This window comes from Passer domesticus, chromosome 6 (assembly GCF_036417665.1).
Source record: "Passer domesticus isolate bPasDom1 chromosome 6, bPasDom1.hap1, whole genome shotgun sequence".
Classification (NCBI taxonomy): domain Eukaryota; kingdom Metazoa; phylum Chordata; class Aves; order Passeriformes; family Passeridae; genus Passer; species Passer domesticus.
In genome coordinates, this window is record NC_087479.1 from 60,457,745 (window position 1) to 60,480,833 (window position 23,089).

The window sequence follows — 23,089 nt, forward strand, 5'->3', positions numbered from 1 at the left end:
AGCCATAAAAGATGGTCAGCACAGTACATTGCTCCATGAATACTAAACCACTGGTGGTCCTATTTTTCAGTCTCCTACTTTTGTACTTTTTAAGACAAAAAAGTGATTTCTTTTGCTTCCTGTTCTTAACTTAAACTTGGCAATGTAGTGATTGATGTGTGGATTATTTATTGTACCTGGCAATGAGATAGACATGCTTGGAAGAAAGCTGAATGAAGCCATAAGCCTTCAGTGACCCTTGACATGTGCTACCTCCAAGTGACACAGGTAGAGAATGGTTCCTGCAGTTCAGCAGCACACCATGCATAGTTTAATAGTACACTGTAAAAGTTTCATAGCTCATGAAGACACATGCAAAATTAATCCCTGCAGAACAAAACAATTTAAAAAGTACATAATGAAGCAATTAGCTAAAAGAGGAAGAAAAGTAATGACAATTTAATTTGGGAAGAATCTTTACATGTATTAGGTTTTCAATGAGAGTGTTTTATGAAGGCACAATTAATGTAAAATGAGGCCTGTGAGGCAATTAATGATGACTTCAAAAGTTAGATTTAAGGGATAATTTACATTTTAAAAATGAAGAGCAGCTCTAGTTATGTTAAAGTCTTTTATTTTCCTTTTAAAAAGCCTTTTAGATTGTAGGGGTGTGTTTTTGGAGGTTACTAACAGTTTCACATTAAAATAGCAACTTGGTTATGGAAAAAAGGCTGTTCTTCCATACAAATAAATAGGTTTACCTGAAAGTATGACAGGATTACCTTAGTGAAGGTAATTCGAATTCAGTGAAGGTAGTACCTAAATAAATATTGACATATTTCATCCAGTGGGTGTAGTTTCTAGCTCTGCAGAGACAGATACCCAGCAAATGTGCACAACAATCCAAAATCTTCCAGGGTGTGATTGAAAACCCACAGATAGCAACTAGAAATATGAGCAATGATTTCAGTGATCTTTGTGTCTGACAACTCTCTCTTTGTCTCTTGTCCTTTCTGCAGTCACCTGTCAAGATACCAAAATAAAAATGGAGATTCAAAATTACTATGGTATTGAAGGAAAGTAGCTTATTCATAATTGTCTGGAAAACATCAAGCTCATTACTGATTATCAGTAAACAATTAATGGTAATGACAAAGGCTGACAAGATTCACAAGTAGTTTTTACAATAAATTGTTCCCAAAAATATATTTCAAAAATAGTGGAAACTAATTAGTTTGTATCCACAGTAGTAATTAATTTACTCTGACTGTTTTTTTTAACTTCAGGGCATCTTTAATGAGTACTTCTAATTTTGTAATTTGCAACCCTCACAGAAGCTAGAAATTACTTCAGCTTTTTGAGAAATCACTTAATAATTAAAAGGTTTTTGTTTGCTGTCCAAATGAGGTGATGGTATCAAACAAGGTCACATCAGCTCTTGGTGAAACTGCATGCTCTGTGTAAATTTAATGAGTGCAGTACATGCTAATAAACTGCTCTGTGACTTGTAGGGTTTATTTTTTTATTAGATTAAGGTTCTATAACATAAAAAGAACACTCAGTGATTAAAGAGATAAAAAGAAACTTCTAATGAAGAAGTGTTATATCATTTTATAATGAAGAATAAATTAAATACTTGAGAAAGGGATCGGCTTCAGAGTTGGAATTGTTTTGATTAAACATGCAAATTCAAATACATTTAAATGAAATTGGAGAGGATTTACTAAACAATGTAGTAAAAGAGGTTTTCCAAATGTGAGTAGAATTTGCTTAAAAGCACTTGTAACCAGATTGATTTGGGTATTTGTAGGGAAGTGTGAGTGACACATGGCTCTGTGAGCACTGTGGGATGACTGGTGGGAGTGAGTGAGGGGTGGCAGGGGTTTCAGGACTTCACAAATTGCTCTAAGAAGCTCCTCGGTGTTTTCCTGCTCCTGTAGCTGCCTCCCTTGTGCCGCCCCCCTGGGCTTGCCCCATGCTCAGGTCCTGTACCCCTGCAGCAGAGGGGGAGTCACAGCTGAGCTGTTGTGCCAACACCCGTGTCCTCTCCGTGGTTTAAGTTGCTCTCCCGGCTCTCCCAGTGTGGAGCACCTGTTTTCTATTTACTCTGAGGTGCTACTTTAACCTCGGTAAACATAAATTCTCACAGATTTAGGGCCATAATTATAACGATGTGCCAATAAACATTCAGTAAATTAACAGCATGAAGTGCTTAGAGCTTGGACAGATTGCTCACAAGCCACAACAACTGAAGATTTAAAAGGGAGTTTTCCCTCCATTCCCCCTCACCCTGACTCCAATAGATTCTCTGTACTCATTTAATGTACCTGTCATCTCTCCTTTGATTTGCTTAGTTTAGGTCATGGGGTATGGTGATTTTTGTCTTTCAGCTCTGTAAGTGTCCGCCTTGGCACTGCTACTGTTTCTTTGGACTTAGAATTTTTTTATGGAATTTTACTACCTTTGGGTAGTGATGAAGGAACAAGGAACTCTTTCAAGAAGAGAGATCTGTCTAAGCCCTTCTTGGGGCTGTACCAAATATATGAACCTCCTCAGGAAATAAAGAGCCCTTTCTCAGGCTGCCCTGGAAGGGAACATTGAAAACGCACTGAAGTGGGCTCAGGGCTCTTTGGAAGGGAAGCTCCAGTTGCTGTGTTCTTTTCCTGAAAGACTGTTTTTGCAATGTAAACCAGCAGGACCAGAACCTCAGGAAATTCCTCCAGAGTAATGCAAACCTTTTGCCTATCTGAGACTCCAGCAATCATGGACAGTACTCCCAAAGATACATTGATCACATTTCAAAACTTTCTAAGGCAAAGTCTGAGGCCTGTTGGTACAGTTTTGCAATTGATGCTTTTACAGCATGATGTGTGAATTACTATTTATTGTGTCACAGTGATGAAAGCACATGTTATTTTTTACAACTGCATGTGTATATTTCAAGATTTGGCAGAATATTGAGATTATTGTTGGTAATTTCCACTGTTTGCCTGTTACAGGTAAATTATCTTCATGGACAACAGGAGAAGTTGCCGAATTTCCTTTTAACCATGGTTTAGGAAATTAATCAAGTGTTTTCCTTGCAATTTGTACAAGTAGGTTAGTCATTAAGTATTACTGATTGCAGTCACAGTATGCTCAGAGATACAGCATTTTACTTCAAACCATTCCATGTGGTTTGAAAAAGTCTTGGAAGCTTTTATCTTGCTAAAGCCATGGGTGATAATTTGAAAAAGCTCTACTGATTTTTAACTTTTGTATATGTTTATAGCTATCAAATAAAATAGCAGTCCAGGAAAACTAGAAGGGTGCTATTCACTGTGGATAAAGCCTAAAGAAAGATTGCTAATGACAGCAAAAAATAGCTGCAAAGTCCACAGGGGAAATGTGTGAAGCTGCGAGGAACTAACCCCTCAGTTGCTATTCCTTCTTGTCTACAGGAATTTTATTAGATGAAGAACAGGCCAGTCTAAAAGGCTTCTCAGCTTCCCTCTAGGTGGAGTCTTTGATAAAATTTATTTCTTAGTATTAAAATATTAATTTTAAAAAAACATAAAAATTGTATCTGACTGAATGGTATTTGGTCAGGGTAATTAGTCTTTCATGTGCAGTTCTGATGTGAGATTTATACCATATCAAGGTTTTTATCTTGAACAACCATCCAGCTATCCACAATAGCTCCAACACAATGGTTAGAGCACCAGGGATTGATGTTGATGAAAATCTCTTTCATTCCTTGACTGGAGATTTTGCATATTTTAGGGAGCTGGGGTTCCTGACTTCCATCAGATTTCAGGAGAGCATCATGTTATTTTAAAGTCCTACTTTGATGCCTGCTACCTACATTTCTGTTTGGTTTTTTCAACCACTTACCACTCCCTAAATGCAATGAAACATTTGGATAAAAAAGAGATTTCTTGCCGGACTGTAATCCCACTGCCAAAGAACACTGGGAGGGAGAAGGGACATTGGCTTGTCCCTGATGTGACCAGCTGAGCATGTCAGGATTGTGCATCCTGCCTTTTTAAAGCATTGCCTCTGCTTCCACTCAGCAAGGTTTCATATCCTGTATCTAAGGTCATGCTCCTTGTTGAGTGCTCTCGCTACATTTTGTGCATTTTAGGAAATTTTTGCTTGGAAATAATATGGTTTTGAAACTGTTTAATGCAATTTAGCGGTTCTGTATTGATAGCTAATTAGTTGAAAGAAATTAATTAGTCTTTGAAAATAGAACAAAGACTGACAGTGTCTGGGAGAAAGCAATGGCCACTGGAATTGATTAACTGGTGTTTATTCAGGTAGTGGGTAATTTTTATTTGTAAATTCTGTTAAGGACTTCGTCGTCTCAGGTTGTTTTTTGAAAGCATCTCACTTCATTATTAAGTCAAATCATAACTGAATCAATGTTGAAATTATATGTGACCCTGCTCTTCCAAATTTCAGTTCCTAGAAATTTCCTGGGAAGTTCAGCTTATTGTAGACTATGAACTTTTTGGCTCAACTTGTTTTCAAGACAGCATTGAGACCTAGCTCTGAAAATCCCACAAAAGATTTGGTGATCACTTGCTGGCCTTGGCTCAAGGCCATCCCTGGTTGGAATGAGCAGAGGCTGGGCAGAGCACACAGTGCATGTGTATTGTGAATTGCCCTGTCCTGGGCTAAGTTATGACCATCTCTACATCTTCCTTGTCTTTTATGATACTGATTTAGGCAGTGTACAGTGAGTAACTCTGAAACAATTTATAGCTGGATGTCCATGCTGTACTGAGAAATTATTTGGACTGAAAGGAGGCGTTGTGTGAGCACAGCCTGGTGGTACTTTGCATTTAAGCTCTATTAGGAGATGTAGCTGGACCATTTGTAATTAAATGTCTGACAAACTATTATTTTGTTAGATCATTAAACTGGATTGCCCACTTAATATGATATTTAGAAAGACAGGACACACATTTTGTTTCTGGATTTTGTGCCACATCAGTTGCACATTTATTTTTTAAATATTTATGATTGTCTCAGTTTTGCCCTGATTTTGATAATGATTGTTTATTTACTCTAATGGTCTTCCAGGTTCTGGACACAGAGATGTGCTGATGTCTTTTCAGCTCCCTTTTTGATGGTACAGCAGGTTCATGGGTTAGCTCCCTTCCCACAGATCTCTGCAAACCAGGGCTCTATCTCTTCTCCCAGCATATGCTGAATGCAATTAGGCACCAGTTCAGAAAAACGCTTTGTAAACATTCTGAATTCGTGCCACATTTTCTGGTCTCAGGAGCTGCCAAATGCCTAAATGCTGTATTCAAGCCAGATGTCTAAATATATAAAATGAATGACTGAACAAAGTGCCTCCTTAGTAGAGCGTATGCCTACAGGGTGGACAGATCTGAGGGGCCTGAGATCAGCTCCAGAACAGGATGTTCTTCCAGTCCACATCCCTGGCCACCAGGAGAGAGACCAGAATATGACCTTCTGGATGAGTGTACAAGAAAGAAGCACCCTTGCTCTCATTTTTTGTTCTCTTAGTATGAGGTACCAAGCCTCAGGAGTCTCTGCTGGCAGTATCATAAGGCAAACTGTCACTTCTCAGTGAGTACACCTGCCTCTGGGATACCCAGGTACTTGCTCAGCAGAATCAAACAGTTTGGGTACATCTGGTCTTTCACCTGAGCAGCATCTACTCAACCATTATGAATGGGCTGCCTTGATCTTGTTAGGAAGCTTACATGATACAAGATACACAGGAAAAGAGATGCTATGTAAAATAACGTGTGTACTTCACTGACTCTTAAGTTTGCCAAAGTGGTTTTCTCTTTTTTTGAAAGCAGAAAGAGTAAATCAGAAATGAAAGCAGTAATTATGATTAATACTGTGTACTTTAGCTCAGTTGTGGTAGTGGGCAGAACTAAAATCTAATTGAGCAGGTAGAGTAACCTATATAAAGAAGCTATTATAAGAGTAGTTTCTGATGAAATTTTTCACACAACATTTTCATTAGGCAGTCTCGGTCTTCGTCTCTCCTTCTCAAAAAGAATAGACCTGGTCCTTTCTCAACCATGTTTAAAGTAAAGCATAAGGTGCATTTATATTCCTCATCTTCATGGAACCTGAAACCTTAGCGGTCTTAAAAAGCTGCTTGGCTTAGTTTCCCTATTACGACAAGCTGTCTAGTTTGAGATTGTGGGTAGTGTATGTATGGTCTGGTATAGACTGTTCAGAACCTCAGAGAAAAGTTTTGCAAGGCTTAAAACTTGAACCAGGTGTTACTGTTTTGAATGCCCTGTAAATAATTTTATTAATAACCTTGAAAACAACTGAATTGATCCAGGCAGAGTGCGATGAGAGGCCACTGGTAATATAGAAACTCTGTAGTAAGGTGAAGTAGCAATAATGATTTATGGTAAGGCAAGGTAATAATCTGTTGTTGCAGGGCTCCAGCTGGATAATAATTAGCATTGACTCCATGATTCCAGAAGGCTGATCAATCACTTTATATTACTATTACTATACTATATTTATTAAGAAGCTGATCACCCTTACAGACAGTTGGATACAGACGGATCCAGTTGGTCAGTCAATCCAAACACCATCACCAGTGGCCAATCAAGAAATCACCCTTTGGTAAACAAATCTCTGTAACACATTCCACATGTGCACGACAACAGGTACAGCAAGTGAAGATAAGAATTGTTTCTCATTCTTTTCTCTGATCTTCTCACAGCCTTCCCCAGGAACATGCCTGGGAAAGTTGTGCCTGCTGCTCTCTATGGAGAGAGCTGCAGCTGCAATAACCCTCCCCTCACAACCTCTTTATAGTCCAATAGGTCTTGAGTGGTTATTCTCCTTTCTAGCAATGAAATAAACCAATTCCAGTGTGTTTGCTGGAGGCCAGCAGTGGTGTAGGGAGCTGCCACTAGCAGAATGTATTTTATTTTTCCCCTCTAGGTGTGGCAGTGTGGAGGAAGCGTTGAGGTTCTGCCTTGCTCCAGGATTGCCCACATCGAAAGAGCTCATAAACCATACACGGAGGATCTGACTGCTCACGTCCGCAGGAACGCTCTGAGGGTGGCTGAGGTCTGGATGGATGAGTTTAAGAGCCATGTCTATATGGCCTGGAACATTCCCCAGGAGGTGAGTCACAGAGACCAGTGCTTCCGAGCTTGGGCTTTAGATCCTTTTCATTTTGATTACTACCCTGAATTTTGATTTTTTTTTCTGGAAGGATTTTATTTGTATGTATTTATGCATTTATGTCTCACAGGCATAAGGTATATGCCCATACATACACAAATGCATATAAACATATATATGTAGTTGTGTCTTATTCTAGAATAATTTTTTGTGTTTCCTTAAAAATTAATTTCTTGTCACGTTCATTCTCTTCACTGATGACTCTTCATGGATATTTTAAAATAGTAGCTGCAGAAATACAGGGGGAAAAAACATCACATCTACATTGCACATCTTCATTTGAATTTTAGTCTCCTTTTTACCATCACAGAGAACTACAATTGCATCAGATTTGTGGAGAGATCTGCCCGGGGGTGTTGACATCTATTGATGCAAGTGTGGGGTGTCTGATAAGCATTTCACATCAGAGTGAGGGTAGCTTGGTGGGTGTCATGACATGTTGCAGATTCTTGTTGCAACTCCCCACTGGACTCTTTGTCCTGATTTGTTTTCAATGGATGAGTACTGCTTGGTCCATTGTATTGAATAGATAATGTCAGATGGCCATCACCAGAGTTCAGTTTGATTTTAGCTGTTCTTCATTTCTGTAGTCAATGGTATTTAATCTGTGAACAGCTATGAGCTAAAGGGCTCAGAGCAAGGGGACTGTACTTAGAATTTGTGTGATTGTTTCCACCTAGAAGCTGTGAAGCATGGTTCTATTGAGTTTGGAGTTTAACTCAGACTACAGCTCTCATCATTATGGGAAAAGCATAGTCTAGACTTAAATTAAAGGGCAGATTAGTTTTTCTTTAATAAAATCTCTCTAATTTGACAACAATTCAGAGAAACTGGTTTTGCTGCAATTTCTGTGTCAAGAAATAAAATGCTGTACTTCTCCTGTAGAAATGTTTGAAATGATGTTTTGTTAGAAACAAAAAATCAGCTAAATACATGAAAGCTGATGCTGGTTCAGCTGCTCTTAGTAGCTTCTTCCATCTCTCGTAATTAAAACTAGATAATTTTGGCAAAGTGGGGAAGTCATTGTCCTATTTTAGGTTGCAGCATTAGCCACATAATTTGCTATGACCATGAAAAAAATCCTCTCTAACCTTATAAGGAAAGGACTTTTCTGAAAGTCCCATATTCACAGAATCCAGACTGTCCTCTATATGTCCCTGTTCTGAGTAGTTGCACAGATGTCCATACAAGAATAAAGACATTTTTGCACAGGATAGGGTTCCTTATTTTAAGTCAAAGCAATTCCAAATTAATTTTATTTGTGATTTAAAATTCAGGTAGATTTAAATTTCAGTTTCTATTTAATATTGTTAATTATTTTCTTGAAGATTGGTTCATCTTCTTTGATTGATCCAAGTTTTAGTTTTTTGACTTGCAAACAGAACATTAACACAAAACTTAGAAATTCCTTTTGCTAATGGGGATGTACAGCACTACACACTGATTTGCATCATATTCATCCAGACGTGATGGTGGTGTTGCTTAATTTGTTGCAAATTTGAGATCTGAATGCAATTAGAGATCAAATTCATAAAGAATGCAAAGATAAGTTGCAGCTGGACAATTACAGGAGTAATTCTCTAACTGGAAGCTAATGAATACTGGCAATGGACTGTGTAGGTAATAGAAATGTATTTAGTTACAATGGTCAGGACTTTCTATGAAATAGGTTATTCCAAAGAGGAATAAATATGGAATCTGATTTTTTCCATGGAAGAATTCCTGGATCTCTGAGAAGTCAGATATTTCCAAAGGTTTTAGTCTTTGGGTGATAATAATAATAATAACAACAATAACAATAATACCAATAACAACAACAACAATAATCCAAAGGAGTCAGGTGCATTTTGCAGTGTGCTGTGACTACCCTCTTGGGATCTCTGTGGGCTTCTCTCTGAAGTACTGAGGGTTTCAAATGGAGACCTCCACTGCCATGGTGACTTCTGCATCACTGACACTTGGATAAATAGATTCAGAAAAGCCCTTGAAACCCAGAGGAAAGATTCTTCAAGTCCCAGAATCAGGAACTGTGCTTTCCATGTGTTCAGCCTGTGCTTCTGGCTTTGTTTGTTGGGTTTTTTTTCCCCATCATATTCTCAGCTTTGGGGAACACACTCTCTTGTTGGTGGTGATAAAGCCAGTGTGCTAGTGTGAGCTATTTTTCTTCTCCAGCTGCATGAAAGGATGTGATTACTGAGGCCCTTAATGCTCTTTCTTATACTGTGAACTCTGAGGAAACTGGTGCCTTCAGGGTTGCATGAGAAAGGATTTGGGAGGCAGTGGACCAGTTTAGCATTTGATTCCAGGAAACCTTGTTAATGCCTGAAGTGGAATGCTTATGTGCTGGCACCCTCCTTTCCTTCACACAAGTGTCAGATACACTGGCAAGTGCAGCCGGAGTGGTGCATGAGTGGGATTTGTTCACGAGATCCATTGATTGTCTTTCAGCACACTGCAGCCTCTTTATTTAGTCATTTGCTGCAAAATTCAGAAAAAAATTTGCCATTTAAGGAGTAGTTCCACATAAAGTTTTAGGGATGATGTAGGGCTTGAGAAGGGGAGTCACCATTTTTAAAATTGTTATGTCTAATCTGTGAATGCCAGATTGCTGTTTCCTACTTTTTAGCACACTCTGCCAATGTGGAATTCAATTTTACCTAAGTTAGAAAATGCTTCCATAATAAAATATACTTGTTCCAGATTATCATTAATTCAGTGCTTTGGGATGCAGTGGTTGTTTCAGCACTTCAGAAATATAGATACTTACACAGATACCTTTTTTGTGTAACTAAGAAAATTCAGTGCTTTCAGTGTTTTTTTTAAATCTTGTCAAAATCTTTGGGGTGTTCATGGCCCAGTAAAGGCTGTTGTTTAAGGAGATAGATTATAAGATTTCGCTATGAAAATGTATTTATCCTGTGTTTTGCTTTGAGGCAGAAGTCGTTGAGCACAGCGTGGAGCAAAATGTTTCATTTTACTTCCTGTCAAGAGCAGGCACAGATTTGCACTTAGATTTGTCTCCAAAAATTTCTGCTGTGTGATTTTGATGTGATAAATTATTGATTTGTATATACAGGGCCTTTATGAAAGTCATGCTTTTTGATCTGCTCTTATGAAAAGTAGAAACTAGGTTAGCCAGAAATGTAAAGGAGAATAAAAATTACGGGAGAGAATATTCAGCAGTTGCTTTTAACAAAAATAACAACTTCTCTTTTTACATTACAAAAGAACTTTAATAAGTACTATTTCAGAGAGGTGAGCAGAGCTTCTGCTCTTTGCAGTCTAGCAGTAACCCAGGCTTCAGAAATGGCCAGAAAGTGTCATACCCTATTGATTAGGCCACAGTGGGACACCAGCAATGCCCATGTTTCTAGGGCAACTTGCTACTTCCTGCCAATTCCTTTTGGATTTGGTAAGTGCCAGGAAATTGGAGAACAGCAGTGATATTCATTGGAAACTGGATCTAAACCCCACTGGAGTCAACAGGAGTAGTCCCATTCACCAAAGCAGACTGTGAAAGAGACCCTGCCATGGTGAACTGTGCCATAATTCACTGGGGCACTTCTGGGGCATGTGTGGGTAACAGACTCACTTCACAACCAAAACGTGTTTATTGTCATAGGTCAAAATGATGTTTGGCTCTTGGGGATGGTGCTGTGCAGGGCCAGGAGTTGGGCTTGATGATCCTGATGGGTCTCTAACAATTCAGTTTATTCTGTGATTCTGCAATGAGGGAGACTCTGGGTGTGTAGTTTACACAGAAGTGTATCACTGATGTCTCTGTGGCTTTTTCTGCTCTCTGTTTTGTGTGCAGGACTCCGGAATTGATATTGGTGATATTTCAGAGAGGAAGGCCCTAAGGAAAAAGCTCCAGTGCAAGACCTTTAGGTGGTATCTTGTCAGCGTGTATCCAGAAATGAGAATGTACTCAGATACTGTCGCCTATGGGGTGGTAAGGATCTTGTTTACATTTCCCATTGTCCAAATGTGGGGGAAAAAGGTGTAAGAGTGGAAGTAATTAATGAAGACAATGCCTGACTTAAAGTAAAAGAATCAGATCAATTTAGAGTCACTAGTTAAATAATATGGTTAGTTGACAGACACAGCTGGTCTCCTGTAATTTGTGCTGAGATATCCTGAACATTACCTTCCTACCTGATTTTTTGTTGTTTGTTTGCTTCATGGCTTGCATTCCACACAGAAATACTCAAGGTGTGATTTTGCAGACACATTGGAGCTGGCAGGTTTGTGGCAGCAGGGGAATTCACAAAATAGACTCAGTATTTCAACTGCAACCTTCTTAAGATTGTAGCCAGATCTTAATTTAGAATCATGGAGTCATTTAGGATGGAAAGACCTTTAACATCATCAAATCCAACTGTTAAAGGCTGATGCTTTCCCTATTAGACTTTTAGCCATTTTAGGGAAATCCTGATCCACCCCAGAACAGGTATCACAATCAAAGACTAACATTCCAAGTTAACCAAATCTCACACAGTTAACCCATGTAGAAAGCAGCAATAGAGAGGTTCGAGAATTGCGCTGCATCCAACAGAAAGTGCAGATAAATCCATGCATTTTGGGCTCCTTGTTATTTGTGGGACAGTAGTGCCCTTGTCTGTGTTGCAATCATGTTTCATGGGGCTAATTAAGGCAGAAGCAATTCTTGCCCCTTGGAAACTGGCAGGGCCCCAAACAGAGAGGGCAGGTGTGCACGGCATGGAAGATGAGCAGCGTAAATTAAAACAGGCCCATAATAAGGTAATAGACCTAGGATGTCCTTTTCACATTCTCTTTCACTGTCATTTTCACAAGAATTGATTCATTTGAATTAAATTTTTTCTTTTTGTAAGACAATCCTAATTAGAAAATGTGAGAGCAGATCATACAAGTGAAAAGTTTGTCTTCAGAAAACTGAACTGTGCAGTTGGCCAGTATGGCTCTGGAGGAGCCCTGAGGGTGCCACAGAGCAGCTGCTGTATTTTGGCAAGTGAAGGGATAGTAAATCTTGTGAAGCTCCATGGCCACTGTGATGATGGGTTAAAATAACCATGCTGGCTTTTCATACAATCATACAAGAAAAGCACTTCCAGCAAAGGTTTAGGTCATTGCTAAATGCATGACTTAATGGTTACTTCCCAAATTAGTTCAGAACAGTGCCTAAATCACACCTGTGTGCAAGGAGCCTCTGACACACACCATGGAACTGCCCTCAGTGATGCTGTGATCCAGTCAAGTGTGGAGTTTCCTGAGGAGAAGGAGGCATAGCAGCTAACTAGTGCACGGTTCTTCTTGTAGGTGGCTCTGGACAAAAAAGTCTTTTCAGGTAGAAGTGATACAATATAAATAAAGGAAGGGCTGTGTAAGAACTAAACTACTCATCTTAGGATCAACTCCACATTGTGCAAGTCAAAAGGAAAATCAGCAACAGTGATTTTATATTCTGCTGAGAGATTTTAATCAACCAGAAAGAGTAAGAAGTTTTTTACAGAAATACTGAGCACAGTGGTCAGCCTGGAGAACAGAAGGCTTCAGGGAGACCTTAGAGCAACCTTCCAGTACCTAAAGAGGGCTCAAGAGAGATGGAGAGGGACTTTTCACAAGGATGTATAGTGATAGGACAAGAGGGAATGGCATTAAACTGGACAAGGGCAGGGTTAAATTAGATATTTGGAAGAAATTCTTTACTATAAGGGTTGTGAAGCACCACCGGAAGAGGTTGCCCAGAGAGATCATGAACTCTTTGTCCCTAGAGATGTTTGAGACCAGGGTGGATGGGTCTTTGAGTAACCTGGTCTAGTGGAAGGTGTCCCAGCCCATGGCAGGGGGGTTGGAATGAGATAATCTTTAATGTGTCTTCCAACCTGTCTTGGTTTACAAGCGTGTCTGCTAGGAAGGCAGAAAGCCTACCCTGGAATGGAGAATGCAAACCCCCTCTCTCCCTCTGAATTATTATAGTTTTAAAATTAAGGGGGCTCTCAGGCAACAATATAGGAATAGAAATAACAGTTCTTTACCAGTATCTATATCAAGGCAAAACAAAACAGCAATAACTATGGCATTAACAACAAACAGAACCAAGGAGCTGGTAACAGTCTCTTTGGCTGCAGGCACTCTCCCCTTTGGTATCTAAGCCATCAGTGCTTAGTGGGAAGAAATTCCACAGGTATAAAGGAAAGAACAGAAGAAACCCAACTCCCAACACAACCCAAGCCATTCTATGATCCTGTGATTTAGGTACTGCCCAATAATGCACATAATTATCACCAGCTGAGAGAGATGTGTGGCACAGGCCCTGTTTGTACCATCACAAAGGAAGTAGTGGACAACTATGACAACAGATAAAGAAGGCATGTTTCATGAAATACACAGCTCACTGTTTCATGAAATACTGTTGTATGACACAAGATTAAGTGCCCCTATCCTTCTAGTAAAAGAATCACTTAGATGTCTGATCTTCTTTTATGTCTGCTTTGCTGTTTGCTTGCACATCTTACAGCAGAGAAAGGTGTGATATTTCAAAGCAAGTCAGCTGCTTTCTGATTCTCTAAATGCTTCTATTCATCAATTGGCTTTTTTTTTTTTTAAATAGAGATACTGCTACTATAGCATTATCATCAATTTAAAAAAATCCTGAGTAATTGAAAAAGCTGTTAGAATGGGGGTAAGGTTAGGATATACATCTACAGAGACACCCACATATTTATTTCCTGAATCCTACATTTCCTCATGTTCTGTGAGAATCAGGGAAATAGTTGCAGAATTCATATCTAGCTTATACTGTGAAATATAGCTAGGATTGGGATTGGTGGCAGAGTAAATATTTGGGAAGCAAACTTCTTTCTGAATTGTGCAGTACCGTCCTATTTAGAGGAAAGCAGTGTCACTGGGCCAAAAGCTGTTGTATTCAGTGTAGCAATAATTATTTCTGGGTTTCAGCACAGGGATTGTCTGCTATATTTTGGATTGTTTTTAAGATTAAGTCTTGGCTAAAATTGCATTGCTCAGGTTAATTGTTGGTTGCCACAAAGCCACTAGATTTTGTAAAGTGATTGTTCCTGAGAATCTGGACCTCAGATTTTGAAACAGCATTATTAGTTAACAGGTCTGGTGATTGTTGTGCAAAAGTTTATAACATTTGCACTAGGACAAGCATTAGGATTGGAGTTAATGGAAGAGGTTTTGAAACACAGAGGTAGTGTTATAGGTGGGTAATGCAATGGCTGGCTCTTGCAATTAAGGGATGAATATTATGTGCATGTTAAGAGACGTTTTACTGGCGTACAGTTACGTTATTGTGGTATGTTCTCCCCAGAGTCCTCTTTCCCCTCCTGCTTGTATTGTTGTCACTGGATGTGCGTGGTAGTCAGGGCATTTGGGGGGGAGACAGGCTAGGTACTAGGAGGCGTGGCATGGCAACACCTGACCTCCAGTCAAGTTGCAAGGAAGCAGTCTCCACCAATGGAGGGTGAAGAAGAATTGGCTGACAGGCTTTGGGAGGGGCCAGGGTTACCCATACAAAAGCTGGAGCAGCCACCTTGTGGTGGTTTAGTTACGTGTTCCCAGTGCTGCTCTTTGTCCTTATTCAGTCATTTGTTGTATTTGTTAAGGTTTAATAAACCTTTGAAATGTTAAAGTGAGAGGTCGTTTCTCACAGGCAATGATAGACCCAGGCATGAATTAATAAGGCTGATATTTATCATTGGTTTGGATAGAGAGGGGTGCTTAGACATCTGTTTGTGATTAGAGTCATGGCTATGGTTACATTATGAATAAGAAATAGAAAGCTTCAAGAGAGAAGATTTTACGTAATTCTCAAGGCTTCCATTCTTGAGAGTAGTGACAGTATTGATACCTAATGCATATTTTCTCTCTAGTGTTGAGATGTATCTTGTCTATTACTGGATTTAGAGTTTGGTTTAGAGTTGGAAGTCTTGTAGAGATGAGTTGATGGTTTTGATTTTATTCACTGCCTGGCTTCAGCCTCTGGCTTGTCCACTCTTCTTACATGCAGTTCTAGGCTTCCTTTCCACAGATACTCATTTGGTTTCCTCAAAAGATGCCCCTGTGCACAGCTGACAGAACTGCCCAGTTAATCACAAGTGGTTGCAAACCACATCTCCACTCCATCAGGCAGTTGTCTCCTGTTCTCTGAGCCAGCCTTTCACCACGGAACACATTTATACATCCATGGGTATGCAGTCCACATCTTTGTCCTCACACTCTCCCAGCTGTGCTCATTAATTTAGCACTTCACTTTTAGAAAACTCTTGTCTCAGCAGAGCCTAGGTTTTTCACAGGGCTTTGTGCTGACCAGGGCCAAGTACTTTGCAGTCTGTTTGTTGCTGTGCATGGGTTAGCCCAGAATAATCAGGGGAGCCGATGCATAAAAATTGCCCTGAAGTCTCCAGATGTCAGCTGAAAGCAGTTTTCTGAATTATTTCTGGAAACCAGAAGACTCTCATGAGTGATTCTTAAATGCTGTTTAATACCTCATCTATCTTACTCAGCAGGATAAATTCAGGTTCTGTATATAGTGTGTACCAGAGACTAAATATTTTTAAAACATACAGTAAAAAATTATTGCTATCTCTGAAGACTTTTTGCAATATCCTCTGCCTGAAACTTTGTGCAACATTATTGAAATTAGTGGTGCTAGATTATCTGCAAGGAAGAATTTAGTCCAGATGCTTTCTCTCCAAGATCTTCACTGGAACGTATTTTAATTTTGCATATTTCCTTCCTCAACTATGTACGATTTATTTTCTCAAAGAAAAGAAAGTATTCACACCATCTTTTTCTCATGTAAAACTTGCTTGATTTCTTTTTCTTTCTGTTTATTTTAGCTGCAGAATTCCCTGAAAAGTGATTTGTGCCTTGATCAAGGGCCAGACACAGAGAATATCCCAATCATGTATATCTGCCACGGGATGACACCACAGGTTAGTTTGTCTAATGCTTTCTGATTTTGCTGCTGCAGTTAGCAGATTGTGTGGGAGGAACCATCTTGTACCTGTCATTGTTTTCCTGCAACAATCCCTGGGTAAGATGTTTAGTAGCTCTTTTATAGAGAGGCAGCATTATTTCTGCTGTAAATTGAGAAGAAGTGGTATAATAATGCTTTGACAAGGAAGTTGATTTATTAATTTCGAAAGAATTTAAGGAATATGAGAGTCAGCACTTACTCAGATTTGCTGATAAAAGCTTTCATTTCTGATCCTTAACTGTGCATGTCATATGAATGAAGCAATGCATTTTAAAACATTTTCCATACATGTATAGGTATACTCACAGTTTACTTATGCAATATCTGAAGACGTGCTTTTTTACTTTATTTACCGTGTCAGTTCCATAAATGTGAAATGCACAGCCACCTTCTTCACACCATACAGCTGTGTCAATTTCTAAACCCTGTTCTTGTGAAAACCCTTCCTATAAATACCTCCTTTTTTCTTTCTCTGCTCTTGTCCTGTTACTGTAGTATATGCCAAAGACTCAAATTACCAAAACGTTTCCATTTGCCTACAAAACAGCTGGATTCACTAACTTGGCAGACAAGAGGGTTAAGACCTGTGTCTCCTCAGCTAAGTACATGGGCTTAAGTGTAAGGATTTCAAGGCAAATCTTGACAGGGAAAATAATGTTGCATGGCCTCAAATGTGCTTGTCAAAGACAGATGTGCAGATTACTTAACCTTAAAAGTAACATATGCAAAAATGACGTAAAGGAAATGTGGGAGTGACCAGAGAAAGTGAAAAATCCCTCCAGTTTGAATGATTTTTCTACCTGACTAGGTTTTATATTTGCTTTCTTGAAAGGACCCCATTATCACCGGCCGGGGGCTGTGTACAAATCACGAATGGGATGGGACTGCTAGGAATGTGTCTTGAGCCATTTTATTTTCCAGCATCAGCCTCATTACATGGTTATGACAATGGGAAGATGTTAGTAGCTCACATTCTAGGCAGCAGACCAAGAACATAATGTTACAACTTACTTTAAAACTTTTTTGACCAATCACACAAAGCAAAAGCATATTGACAGTCGTTCTCTCCTATAAGCACACGTACCTTTGGTTAAAAAAAAGGTTGCTTATTTCAAATACAATACTTGCTTGTAAGCCTTAAAACACAATGCACAGAGCTCCATTATTAAGCTTAGAACTTCCTAATATCTTGCTAGATATACTTTTCTGCAGATTAGGGAGTTATTCTAGACAAGTGCTAATACACAGACCATTGTTCCATTTGTCCTTATTTTTCTACTTTTTACATAATTTTTCTGCTAACCTATTTTATGGCTACTGCATAGCTCTAATCACAGTTCTGCTGTCTCTGAGGCCTGCCTTTCACAGCTTTCCCAAAACCCTCTGATTTTATGGATTCCCACACCCATGGCACTCTACCCTGTGGGATTATGGAATGTGGTTTTACGCAGGAGTTGTCAGTTACCTGATCTGAATATACAGCAAATGAATCCCCACAGTATCTCAGAAATAAACACAGAGCAGCAGGGTGGTCTTGTCCCCTGTGCCTGGACCTCATAGTGAACTGGAAACATGAGCTGGGTGAGCTGCAGATATGATTCTCTACTTCCCTGCCAAGTTGCACATGCTGCAGCTCTGTTCTGCACTGGCTTCCTTCACCAAGAACCTTTAATATTGATCACTAGTGGCATCGTGCTTGAGTAGATTATGGATGATGAAGCCAGAAATATCTGAAAATCCCATCCATCAGACTCACTCACTGGATGGGCTGTGCCTTATTTGTCACACAATGATGTGGGAACCACTGTTTGCCTGCAGGAGCTTTGCAAGATAGTCCTCAGTGTTTGCAAAGGAACTGTGCAATTCACCTCTGAGCCAGAGCCATTATTCCTCATCCCCTGGCAGGGCATCATAACTCTCATGGCACCTCATCTGTGAGAACAACACACTGCAGGCATGCCTGTAAATTCCAGTTAGAAACTTTAATTATAGTTGAGAGACAAAGAACAATAACGAAAGTCACTTCAATTAGCACAGTTCAGTATTCACCAGATAAAGAACTACCTTTGAATGTCAGCTCAAGTTCTGTACCAATGAGATAGCAGCAAACAAATGGCAGAGGAGAAGGAGACAAGGGAAACTTTTCTAGACAAGAGTCTGCTCCTTCATAATGAAAATGTTGTGTCTCCTCCCCATTACTATGTATTTAATTTTGTAACTAATGTTAAAAACAACATCCAAAAGGGCCTATATTTGGGTAAGATCCCAGTAATGACAGAATTTTTCAAAAGAGAATGAGACTTGTTCTGTGTTAAGGGGTTATGGTATTAAGAGGGAAGGAACTAACATCACTCAGCATACTTCTATGAGATTTCCACTTCAATGTTGCATCTCTTGCTTAAGCAGAGCTGCAGCCCAGCCATGTACTTCTTCTCTTACATGTTGGAAGTAATTGTATAAATATTCCTTTTAATCTTAGTGATCTTGACAATAGCCACAAAAGATACCAGTAAGATGTTAATTTTATTCTAGTAGTGGTGAAATGCTGTATAAAGGGGGCTGGTTTTCCTACCTTACAAAAACAGATTAGTGCCCTGATTCAGGACTGCCTGGTTGAGTGTTTGGGTGATGCTGTTCTTAGCTTGGATGCAAAGTTTTTCTGTGGCAGCTATTCCATTTACAGTTTTATTGCTGCCACCACTTGGCACACTTGCATCTACATATGCAATAATTTATCTTACTGCCAGGAACCACTCCCTCATATGCAGTTAAGTTGCTACTATTAGTTCCTACTACAGCCCCTCTTCTAAATTGAATAGCTTCCTTTTTTTCACCTCCACTAACTGCTTTCAGATGTTTCTAAATTCTCATCTTTTTGCATGAGTAGTGGCTTAGATAAGGTGTTTGACATCAAGGAATTGTTTCACAATCATAGGTACAGCTACTGTTTCCTTTTAATATGCCTTATATAGGAAAGAAATTATCAAAGTAAATAAAAAGGGAACTGCATAACTGCATACCTGATATTAAAATTCCATGCTCCTTTTAATTTTTTAGACAGTGTCAAAAACATCATGTGTAGCTTCATAATTAAAAGGAGTAGAAAATGGCAAGAAAATATCCTAAAATATTGCAATGAAATGATCAGCACTACATTTTCCCGTGCTGTTTCTGTTTCATTTAAAATACCATCAGGATTAGTGATGCTAAGACTTCTGTGACTCAGATTTCCAAACCTTTCTACAGTCTACTCTGTGTCTACTGTAGGTAACATTGGCATATTCACAGTTCATGTCTGCAAGTATCTTGGAGTGCTTTATAATTGTGTTTATTTCACACTTCAATTCTGCTGATAAACTGATGCAACTCTTACGTGTGGTTAAATACTAAAATGGAATAGAAAACCAAAATATAATCTGTCCATTTCTGTAGTCCTCTGATACTACCAATGTTAAAGAATTCCTCACAGCAGGGTGTTTGGCTTGGCCTGAAAAGACAGAAGGCACTTGAAAAACTACATTCTGTGATTAGGTGTGTTTCCTACCATCCCTTCATGTTCAGAGGGGGCCTCCCATGGCAGCTGTGTTTTGTCCTGGTCCCCAGGAGCCTGGACACATCAGGAGTTATGGTACCATTCACTGAGTAGAGCACCTTGAACGTTTGTCTGGTGGAAAAACCAAAAAGGGTGACGATCTTGCAATGCATTCACATGAATTTAAGGGAATAATTGCTATTCCTGTACCTTTGGTAAGAATGAATTAATTACAAAATTCTGCCCAGATAATTAAGAGTTTCTGTTGAGAGGATCCTTGTCTAAGTGGTAGCATGTGAACAGCATGTCTGTCTAAGTAGCTTGTCCTCTCCTGATTCTGTTGCTGAAAGCGTTTCTTCCTAAGCATCACATCTTTCCATTCCTGTCTTTAGACAGTCTCTGCCCAAATCAGCACTGTCATTTCTGCTCCATCTGTACAGCTGCACAGAGTGTTGGCATAACTCCACAACTCACCTGCAGGAACATCACCACCACACCTGAGCATCTGCTGCTGCTCCTGCAGCCACCACAGTCCCAGGAGCTGTTAGATGTGCACAGACCAAGGCCACCAGGTGGTTTTGGTACCTCTGATGTGCTGCTGGCCACTGTTTGTAAGGGGCTTTCAGTGTCTGTGTTAACCTGCCACATCAAGCCTCTCCTGCTGTGCAGCTGCTTAGCACAGCTGGACAAAACCCAGCCTCTGCAACTGTTGAAGCAGCCAAAAAAGTAAATGCAACATGGTAAAATAGTTAACTACAGGAGTTAAATCAGGCTCCTAATACACTGTTTAGTGATGGTAGAAATCATGTTGCTTTCATCACATAAAATCAGCTCAGAGGGAAAATACAACAGCTCCCCATCAGAGTGATGATTAAGGGAATCAGGAAAACTGGGAGATGAGGTAGCAGTGAGAGAAGATAAATGTGAAGGCAGAAGAACAGTTCTGGCAAAACAGTAACTAAAACATAAAGTTCATGTGAGGCTCTGGGTGTTTTATGTGGTTCATACAGAAGTGGATAAAGTGTTTTAATTCCTGAACTTGTTAAAGTAAAGCAGCAATTCAGTCCTACATTTAGGTCTTAGAAGATCTATTTCCTGCTGTGCCCCTGTTCTGCATGGAAAAGATGGTTGTTGTAGTTGCAGTAAATACATGCCCCAGGCCTGACTGCATTCCATTCCAGGTTTTGGGATCTGCCTGAGCCTGGTTTGTTGTTTAAGACTGCTGTTTAACCAGGTTTGTAATCTTGAAGGCAGGCTGATGACAACATGTCACTTGGATTAAAACTGCTCCTGAGTGATAGTTTAAAAGATTCTTTTATGAGAATGAAATACCACATTATTAGAGACTTTATTATATAATAAATAAGTAGCATCAATCAATGAAGTGATATTTTAAGTAGAGATTTACTTTGAAAATTGCTTGTGACTGAGGGGATAATGGGCAGTTCTGTTCCCTTGTTCAATAGCTTCTGGCTCATATAATTCTCAATTTATAAGCAGTTAAACCCCAAAGCTCATCCAGTGATGTGAAAATCAATAGAAACCAGTTAGATTCTGAGGAATTCAAGTTGAGGACCAGGGTCAGAAGACTAAATGGGGAATATCACTAGAAAAGAAATGCAGGTGAGAAGGGACACCCAATTATATAATTTCATATTCTTGCAAGAGATTGCAGAACTGACACCAATGACTGCAGCCCTGCCTGGTATGAGTTATTGCATCTCCACTCAAGGCAGTGGAAGAGAGTCCTGCCAACAGAAAAAGCTGTGCCAGTTCACACTGCACAAGACTCTGACCTGAAAGCACAATGTATTCTAAGCACAGTGTCTGAAGTACTGGGAGCAGTTGCAAAAATCTCCCAGAAACTTCTAAACACACTTTGTATGGCTCATGAATGCGTCTTTTAAAGTGTTTATAATGCATATTTTTATAAAAGCTATGTTTTCTTCTATGAAATCTCTCAGCATGGTGATTGTTCACAGACAGATATTTTTCATACATTTCAGAAGATATCTTCTGTTATTTAGAAGTTTGTTAAGTGTGTGTAAAACACATAATCATTGCAAACTGAGACTCAGTGCAAGAAATTAGTTTAACAGAAGGCCCCACATGCAACAGATGCAGACTGTCAGGGAATAAGGGAGAAAGCAACAAAACCTGCAGATGGATCAATGACTGGCCCTTCAGAGTTGAAAAATCACTGCCTTGAAGAGGAAGTGTCTACAATAAAAACATTTCAGGCAGCCTTTTATGGGCAGTGAAAGGGAGCACAGTAGCTGTTTAACAGCCCTCAGCTACATGAAAACTCAGGGTTGGTGTTCATGTTTGTCTTGGAGGCAAATGTTTGACACATTCAGCAGCTGTGTACGGGGCAGCCTGACCTGATAGCACCACTTCTTTCTCACATGTTAGGCTGAGCTGGGCCATGATCTCCTTGAGGATGATCCTTTCATGTGTGCAGACCCTCAGAGGGCTGTACAGACCTGAACTGTACAAAGCATCCAGGTCTATCCTGGTCCAGGTACTTTTCCAGTGAGCAGTCAGAGGAAGTCCTTGCTGTAGCACTGTTAGGTTTGCCGTTGGACTGGATGATCTTAACCATCTTCTCCAGCCTAAATTAGAGAGTTTTTCATTGCAGGTGAAGATCAATGGTGTTGAATTGTTAGCTTCTGTGTGTGGATCTGAGGGATTTGCACACTCCTCTCTTTGTCCAGCCAAAGTGAGTCCGTCATTATTCCCATGCAGAGAGGCAGCCTGGCTGGGCAACCTGACTCCCAGGGTATGTGCTCCTCTTCTTCTAGGGGCTGCATCTGACAGCACTGCCAGCTCATGTTGTCCTACAGGTTGTCCTTTGCCTTTTTTATGAACTCTTGTGGAATGATCTAAGCACTGGGCCTAACTCGAACTTTTATGTACATGCTTAATTTCTGGGAGCAAGGATGCTTTTCCACAATAAATAGCTGGGGTTTTTTTTCCCCCCAGTCTAGGTTGCTCAGTTTGGTAGATGCCCAAGTAATAGAATATAATGTAGAGAGTCAGTGAAACTGCGTGGCAAGCATGGTTATCAGCATTATTAAATCATATTTTTTATTTTAACCATATTCTGTAAATTGTTGTAGCAATTAATGTCTTACATAAGATATTCCTGCTGAGTAGTTTATTAAGTCTATTTATATTTCTGCTGATTTCTTGTAATGCATAAATCCTGGTTTTGATCATAGAAAAGTTAATAAGAATCGTGACCTTGTTTGCAAGGGAAGCAAAATCTGGTGTTAGTTTTTTGCAATCCTTTTCGAAGTTGAGTTTTCCTATGTATACCTGAGAAGATGAATTCAAAGCTGCAGCCTCTTTAGAATACATGACAGATACATTGGGGAGCTACAGAGATGTTTCAAAGGCTTCCAAAA

The 23,089-nt window shown here is 39.6% G+C and overlaps 1 protein-coding gene across 3 annotated transcripts in view; it reads left to right on the forward strand.

Annotated features, from left to right (window-relative positions):
• The window catches only part of GALNT18 (polypeptide N-acetylgalactosaminyltransferase 18), a 209,243-nt gene that overhangs the window by 146,948 nt on the left and 39,206 nt on the right, over positions 1-23,089 (forward strand). For all 3 annotated transcript variants that reach the window (XM_064426187.1, XM_064426186.1, XM_064426188.1), the window contains 3 exons: positions 6,919-7,104; positions 10,979-11,116; positions 16,011-16,106. In XM_064426187.1, coding sequence (XP_064282257.1) covers positions 6,919-7,104; positions 10,979-11,116; positions 16,011-16,106 — 420 coding nt within the window. The remainder of the gene's footprint in view (positions 1-6,918; positions 7,105-10,978; positions 11,117-16,010; positions 16,107-23,089) is intronic.